Raw genomic sequence first — 8,789 nt, forward strand, 5'->3', positions numbered from 1 at the left:
CCACAAGATAACTGATTTTAATAGGGTTTATGTTGAGTTTATAGATTTGGAGAGAATATTGAATCTTCTAATCCATGCACATACAATGTCTATTTATTTAGATCTTCTTCAACTTAGCTCAGCAATATTTTTTCTAAACTTCAGTGTAACTTACAGCTTTTTGACAATTTTATTCCTATGTATTTTATTCTTTTTCATGCTATTCTTGATGGAATTATATTCTTAATTTCATTTCAGATTGTTCATTGCTGATATAGAGAAATACAATTAATTTTTGTATATTGATCTTATATCTTCCAACCTTGGTGGACTTATTAGTTCTAGTAATATTTTTCTAGATTCTTTAGGATTTTTCACATACAGAATCACGTAAACTGCATATAAAGAAGTTATTACTTTTTCTTTCCAATGAGATGCTTTCCTTTCCTTTGTCCTGTTTCCTCCTTTCTATTTTTCCTTTTTACTTTCTTTTCTTTTTCCCCTTCCTAACTGCATTGGCTAGAATCTCCTGCAAAATGTTGAACAGAAATGAAGAAGGTGATAATCCTTGTGCCCTGTTCTTGCACTTAGGGGGAAAGTTTTTTTGTTTGTTTTGTTTTGTTTTGTTGCCATCATGTGTAATCTTAACTGTCGGAATTTTGTAGGTGCTCTTTATTAGACTGAGAAAGTTCACCCTTATTTTTTGAGAGTTTTATTATAAATAGATGAATTTTGTCAAATGCTTTTTCTGTATCTATTGAGATGATGTGGTTATTGTCATTTATTATATTGATAAGCTATATTACAGTAATTTATTTTTAAATGCTTAATCAACCTTGCATCGACAGAATAAATCCCACTTGGTTATGGCATGCAATCCTTTTTTTGTTACTGGACTTAGTTCTCTAATACTTTATAAATGCTTTTTCCATCTGTATTCTAACGGATATGATTCTGTAGTTTTCTTTTCTTGCAATGTCTTTCTCTAGCTTTGGTGTCAGGGTAACACTGGCTTCACAAAACTAGTTGGGAAGAAATTTTCTGAGCAATTTGTTAAAGAATTGATATTATTTCCTTTTCAATGAAGCAATTTATTCCTCAGCATTTCTTTAGGGGAGAATTTTAAATTACTAATTCAATATCTTTTGTTTTTAGGTTTGAGAGGGAGAGAGCGTTTGCACGCACATGCAAGGGGCGGGGAGGGGCAGAGGCAGAGACAGAATCTCAAGCAGACTTCCTGTTCAGCATGGAGTCTGATGCAGGGCTTGATCTCATGACCCTGAGATCACGACCTAGCCGAAATCAAGAGTCGGATGCTTAACTGACTGATCCACCCAGGTGTCCCATTTAATTCAATATCTTTTTTACTTAAGTATAATTAACAAACAGTGTTATATTAGTTTAAGGTGTATGATATAATGATTCAACAATTCCAAGTATTTCTCAGTGCTCAGCAAGTTAAGTGTACTCTTAACCCCCTTTATTTCATCCATCCCCCCACCTCTGTCTACTCTGGCAATAACCAGCTTGCTCTCTGTATTTATAGGTCTAATTATGCTTTTTGTTTATTCACTTCTTTTTAGATTTCACATGTAAGTGAAATCATATGGTATTTGTCTTTCTCAGACTTATTTCATGTAAAATTATACCCTCTAGGTCCATCCATGCTGTTGCAAATGGCAAGATTTCATTCTTTTTTAAGGTTGAGCACTGTTCCATTGTATGTGTGTGTGTGTGTGTGTGTGTGTGTATACACACACCACATCTTCTTTATCTACTCATCTATTGATGCACACTTAGACTGCTTCAATAGCTTGGCTATTGCAAATAATGCAGCGATAAATATAGGGGTGTGCATATCTTTTCAAATTAATGTTTTTGTTTTATTTGGATAAATACCCAGTAGTGGAATTACTGGATTATATGATAATTCCATTTTTAATTTTTTGAGGAGCTGTCATACTGTTTTCCACAGAGGCTTCATCAATTTGCATTCCCCCAACAGTGCAGGAGGGTTCCTTTCTCTCCACATCCTTGCCAACACTTATTTCTTTTTGATTCTAACCATTCTGACAGGTGTAAAGTGACAGCTCATTGTGGTTTTAATTTGCATTTCTCTGATGCTTAGTGATGGTGAGTATCTTTTCAAGTGTCTGTTGGCTATCTGTATGTCTTCTTTGGAAAAAATGTTTATTAAGGTCCTCTGCTCACTGTTTAATTGGATTGTCCCCTCCCCCCGCCACAGTGTTGAGTTACATAACTTCTTTACATATTTTGGATATTAACCCCTTAATGGATAAATCATTTGCAAATATCTACTCTTATTGTGTAGGTTGCCTTTTTTTTTTCATTGATGGTTTCCTTCATGGGATAACAGCTTGTTATTTTGGTGTAGTCCCAATAGTTTAATTTTGCTTTTGTTTCCCTTACCTGAGGAGACACATCTAGAAAAATGTTTCTACAGCTGATGTAAAAAAATCACTGTCTATGTTTTTTGCTAGAAGTTTTATGGTTTCAGGTCTCACATTTAGGGCTTTCATCCAATTTGAGTTTTGTGTATGGTGTTAAAAAATGGTCCAGTTTCATTCTTTTGCATGTTGTTGTCCCGTTTTCCCAGCATCATTTGTTGGAAAGACTATCTTTTCCCCTTGCATATTCACGCCTCCTTTGCAATAGATTAATTGACCATATAAGCGTGGGTTTATTTCTGGGCTCTCTATTCTGTTCCATTGATCTCCGTGAATATTTTTGTGACCTTTGTTTTGATTATTACAGCTTTGTAGTATAGCTTGAAATCTGGGATTGTGATACCTCCAGCTTTGTTCTTCTTTTTCAAGACTGCTTTGGCTATTTGGGGTCTTTGGTGGTTCCATACAAATTTTAGGATTATTTGTTCTAGTTCTGTGAAAAATGTTGTTGGTATTTTGATAGGGATTGCATTAAATCTGTAGATTGCTTTGGGTAGTACGGACATTTTAACAATATTTGTTCTTCCAATGCATGAGCATGGAATATCTTTCCATTAGCTTATATCCTCTTCAGGTTCTTTCATGACTGTTTATATAAGTTTTCAGAGTACAGGTCTTTGACCTTTTGGTTAAGTTTATTTCTAGGTATTTTATTCTTTTTGGTGCAATTACAAATGGGATTTTCTTAATTTCTCTTTTTGCTACTTCATTATTAGTGTATAGAAATGCAACAGATTTCTGTGTATTATTTTTATAACCTGTGACTTTACTGAATTCATTTATCAGTTCTTTGGTGGAGTCTATAGGGTTTTTTATATGCAGTGTCATGTCATTTGCAAATAGTGGAAGTTTTACTTCTTCCTTACCAATTTGGGTGCCTTCTGTTTCTTTATGTTGCCTGATTACTGTGGCTAGGACTTCCAATACTATGTTGAATTGGTGAGAATGGACATCCTTGTCTTGTTCCTGATCTTGGAGGAAAAGTTCTCGAGTTGATGTTAGCTCTAAGTTTTTTCATATATGGCCTTTATGTTGAGATATGTTCCCTCTAAACCTCCTTAGTTCAGAGTTTTTATTATGAATGGATATTGTACTTTGTCAAATGCTTTTTCTACATCTACTGAGATGATAATATTTTTTCCTTTCTCTTGTAAATGTGATGTATCATATTAATTGATTTGTGAATACTGAACCACCCCTGCATCCCTGGAGTAAATCTCACTTGATTGTGGTGAATGATTTTTTAACTGTATTGTTGGATTCAGTTTACTAATATTTTGAGGATTTCTGCATCTATGTTCAGCAGAGATACTGGCCTACAGTTTTCTTTCTTCATCATGTCTTTACCTGGTTTTGGTATCAGCATAATGCTGGCCTAATAGAACGAATCTGAAAGTTTTCCTCCTCTTCTAGTTTTTGGAAATTTTGAGATGAACAGGTATTAACTCTTCTTTAAATATTTGGTAGAATTCACCTGTGAAGCCATCTGGTTCTGGACTTTTACTTGTTGGGAGTTTTTCAATTACTGATTCAATTTCATTGTTACTACATGGTCTACTCAAATCTTCTATTTCTTCGTGATACAGTTTTTGTGTTGAAGTCCTTTAACTTTTGTTTACCTAGGAAACCCTTTATCTCTTTTTCAATTCTGAATAACTTTGCTGGGTATTCTTGGTTGTAGGGTTTTTTTTTTGGTTGTTTTTTCCTTTCAGGACTTTATATCATGCCACTTCCTTCTGACTTAGAAAGTTTCTGATAAAAACTCAGGTGTTTCCCTTGTATTTAACTATTTTCTCTTGCAGCTTTTAAAATTCTCTCTTCATCACTATTTTTTTGCCATTTTAATTATTATGTGTCTTAACGTGGACCTCCTTGGGTTCATTTTATTGGAGACTCTCTGTGCCTTTTGGATTTGGATGTATGTTTTCCTTGCCGAGACTGGGGAAGCTTTCAGCTCTTATTTCTTTAAATAAGTTTCCTGCCCCCTTTTCTCCTTCTTTTTCTCCTGGGATCCCTATAACATAAATGTTATTATGCTTAATGATCGTGCTGAGTTCCCATAAGCTATTTATTCTCATTTTGTATTGTTCTTTTTTCTTTTTGCTCTTCGGCTTGGTTGCTTTCTGTTACCCTGTCTTCCAGATTGTTGATTTGTTCTTCTGCATATTCTAATTTATTGTTGATTCCCTCTAGTGCATTTTTAATGTCAGCTATTGAGTTCTCTAGGATCAGGAATAGTTTAATAACATTGGAATTAGCTGTTCTTTGAAGGTTGAACAGAAGTAAGCTTTGAAACCATTCAATCTTAACTCCCTGCACTTCCCCCCCCACACACACATCGCTTTCTGTGGTGGATTTAAAAAATACTTTCCAGGTTTCTTTAGTAAATAACATTGAGTTTTAGAACTAAGTTTCCTGGCTTGCTTCAGAAAATTACATTAATGTCATTTAGCATTTGTGTTATATCTTTCTTCCAAGGAGTTCAAATTGCATTATAGCAATTACAGAAATAAGAATCAAGATACTAGAACTGGAAGGAACCTTAAAAATAACCTAACTCAACCTTCTCATTTCATAAATGAGTTCACATAAACATTAATTTTCACATAATTTAGTTTCGGTTAAGAAAGTAGTTTATTAGGGGTAACTTCAGATGTAGAAATGTTCATATAAGCTACATAGTCAGCTAAATAATATTTGGTTTAGGAAATGTTGGGATCCTTCACTTTCCAGGTTTAGATTAAATGATGTTAAGCCAGGAACTGAAATACCCAACAGGTGTTCTTTTAGTGAAAATCTTCACTCATTATACTGATTATCAGTTAACTTTTCTAAATCATTCTTTAGCTGTTTTTGTATATTGAATGTGGAGACTAATAGGAATGGATTATCATATATCTTCACTTTATTCTCACCTAAAAGTGGAAAGGTTTGGAACAAGACTGTGCCCTTTCCTCATGATCATTAGACTTTCTTCCATATCCAACTTACCAAGTCTTTGTCTAAAGCCCCAGGGACAGACTTGCTTCTTATGTTTACAGTATTCTCTAAGTCTTCTGGAAATGACCCACTCAGATCTAACTCAGATCGACTTCGGTCTGGAGGAAGGAAGAGTAAAGGAGAGATATGAATCAGCTTATTTTGTAAGAAGATTTCAGTTTTCATTGCAAATGTTTTATCTTTATTCCCATTCTTTCTAGGCACAGGGCATGGAGTGTCACGAAAGCAACAGAGTCAATAAGTTCACACTGTTTATACTAACACACTTTTCTAAAAAATTTTTTTGAAATTTTCTTGGATAGCATTGCCAACAGTGATGTCTTCATTTCATTTTCAATTAAAGAAAGCTTAATGTTCTATTGTAAAATGCAAATTTTTAAGCTGTTTAAGGTTCCTGTTTTTCTCATAGACTGAAAAACTCTTATTGAATGGGTCCTTAAAATATAATCAGCCCATGGAAAAAATAAAGCGTGACTCATTCCTGATTTATATACTTGGAGAATTCACTGTGCTTTCATATCTGACATAAAATGCTATTAAATGAGATAGCAAGATTCTTTCATATGAAAAGGGAGTGGCTATAGGTAAACTGAGAGGAAGTTCTATTTCTTTAGGCACCAGAACATTCTTTCATCAGAGGAACACTTTGTTTTTAAAAATATAATTTAAAGAACGATGCACAGTTCAGGAATGCTGTGGACAACTTACTAAGACACAGTTTATTTACACAGAACGAACAGTTCTATGTCAAAGTCCTGCTGAGAGAGATCCAGCTGCTCATCATGAGAAAGATTAAAGAGAGCAATCACGTACTTGGATTTGAAATAGTAAATTAAATAATGCAGAAGTGCTTAGGACAGTGCCCGACACAGAATACGTACTCAATAAACAGGAGCTGTTGACTAGCTGTTGACGATCTATGAGGTTGGCCTCTGTGCTAGATTAAAATTTTTAACGGGAGAACCAATCTTGTCATCCTGAACAAAATGCGACAATAACCACATATATTTAGAATATGCTTTGGGAGCTTCCTGACTAGGAAAGACTCCCCAACTCAGCACACAGAATAAAGCCTCAGGCTTTATGCAAATATCATCATTAGGTAACAGTTACCTTTCTCATGTTGAGGATTTTGTCATGATTTTAATTCTACACAGTGGACATAAGCTTCATAACTATGGCAAATTTCTCTAAAGACTTTTCTTATTCGTAGGTAATCAAATCACAACACCAATAATACCTGCTTCCCAGGGTTGCTGTGATGGAAGTGAAATGATATACCGTATTTGAATATGCCATACAAATGAAAAGGGTTGTTATTAATACCTTAATGCTGCTTGCAAATAACTTTTTATTTAAACCACAGGATAATTAATCTGTCTAGATATAGGGCATTTATGACCACCATGTCAAATGAACTATCATTTCCTTGAATTCTGGGAAAGCGCCTTTACCTTTCCCTCAAACGAACCAATTATGTTTCCTACACTCCTGCACTGACATTTGGTATAGCTCTGAAACTTGGCAGTGATGACTGACAAGTGTATACACTTAACAAATGGATTTTGCATGAATGCAAGAGGCTCAGGTATTACCTGGGTCCGCATTTAAGCTGTTCTTATGGAATGGGCCTACCATGATGGATCAAGGAAAGATGGCTATTTTCTAAATCATGGAACATCCACTTAATATCACACAAGGCAGTTAATTTCAAATGATTTAGTCACTTAAAAAAAAAAGAGTAACCATGCTGTAAATACCCACCTGAGGAGAGGGAGATCTCAGACACCGCTATGGAAGGTGTACCAGAAACGTTTCTGCGATGACTCTTTGTGAGGTCCTCATAAGTGCTTTCAATGGCAGCCAAATCCACGGAATTTTCAGAACCATGTTCCTTCTCACGAAGTAAAAATGAAAAAAAACCCCATTATAATGCCTGTAATTTACTTTAAAAGCCTCCCATCTGAATATACTGCAGGATGACCATATTTATGTCCTATTCCTCTTTCGGAGGAGCTAGCTGACATTTGGGGGGACCCTCACCAGGAGTCCATATAACTCTAAGGCTTACTATCAATAATTGCTCCATAAAATCTATACCAAGAGGTTTGTTAATTAGCACAAAAGTTGTTCAAAATAATTCTTCATTCACAAAATTGTGAGTGTTCTAATACATGGTTAGCAAGAAAGATGATATAATATCTCCAACCTTACACGAACTTTATATAAGAATCTGGCTAGCTTTGCGTCCCCAGAGTAATACTCAAGCTTAGTACTCTGGTCCTATGTTTATCCCCACTCTCAACACCCTGTTTCCCCAGCCACTGCTTACCTCCTCTACCCCGATTTAACAGAACACCATGACCCACAATCCAGATTAACACATGGCATCGAAGGGCCCCCAGGATACTGCCCCAGCCTTGGGCCAGACTCTGTGCTGATTGCTCAGTGCCTCTGCCAGATCAGTTACTAAACATTTTGAATATCATTCCTTGTTAGGTCGCCAAGAAGTAGGGGTAATCATCAACTATCCACACACTTCTCTGGCTATTGAACGGTACTGCTTGCTAAGTTTAGTATAAATACTTATGAAATTTTAAATATGCCTTTTACCTTATCAGCAAGTACAACTCAGACTATAAGTATTGAAAGAAATCTTCTATTATTAGTCAATCTGTCTGAATGCCTTTTGGCTTTTCCTGAAAAATATTTATAGAATCTGACTGTTCGTAGCCTCTGCTTTAAGTTCATGATTTATTTTTCTGAAGTCGCATTATAGGAAGAGTTGATATTTTAAATAAATATTGATTTTTTATATTCAGTATTGAGATACTATTTTTACTAAAGCATAGTTCACATATGATATTAGTTTCAGGTAGATAACACAGTGATTTGACAATTGTATACATTATGCAATGCTCACCACAATTAGTGTAGTCACCATCTGTCACCATGCAATGTTATTACAATATTATTGACTCTATTCCCTATCCCCTACTTTTCATCTCCATGACTTATTTATTTTATAAATAGAAGTTTGGACCTCTTAATCTCCTCCACCTATTGCACCCATCCCCTCATTCCCCTCTCCTCTGGCGACCACCAGTCTATTCTCTAATATATATGAGTCTGTTTCTAGTTTTGTCCCAGTTTGTTCATTTATTTTGATTTTTAGGTTGCACATATAAGTGAAGTTATATGGTATTTGTCTTTCTCTGTCTGACGTACTTCTGTTAGCATAACACCCTCTAAGTCTATCTGTGTTGTCACAAATGCTATGATCTCATTCTTTTTTATGGCTGAGTAATATTCCAGTGTGTGTGTGTGTGTGTGTGTGTGTGT

At 35.1% G+C, this 8,789-nt stretch overlaps 1 protein-coding gene across 2 annotated transcripts in view; it reads right to left on the minus strand.

The window, feature by feature from the left end:
- The window catches only part of SYTL5 (synaptotagmin like 5), a 103,041-nt gene that overhangs the window by 30,174 nt on the left and 64,078 nt on the right, over positions 1 to 8,789 (minus strand). For both annotated transcript variants that reach the window (XM_008696461.2, XM_008696460.2), the window contains exons 7-8: positions 7,212 to 7,341; positions 5,439 to 5,545 (exon numbers count right to left, since the gene is read on the minus strand). In XM_008696461.2, the coding sequence (XP_008694683.2) occupies positions 5,439 to 5,545; positions 7,212 to 7,341 (237 nt within the window). The remainder of the gene's footprint in view (positions 1 to 5,438; positions 5,546 to 7,211; positions 7,342 to 8,789) is intronic.

This window comes from Ursus maritimus (assembly GCF_017311325.1).
Source record: "Ursus maritimus isolate PB19 chromosome X unlocalized genomic scaffold, ASM1731132v1 scaffold_X1, whole genome shotgun sequence".
NCBI lineage: Eukaryota > Metazoa > Chordata > Mammalia > Carnivora > Ursidae > Ursus > Ursus maritimus.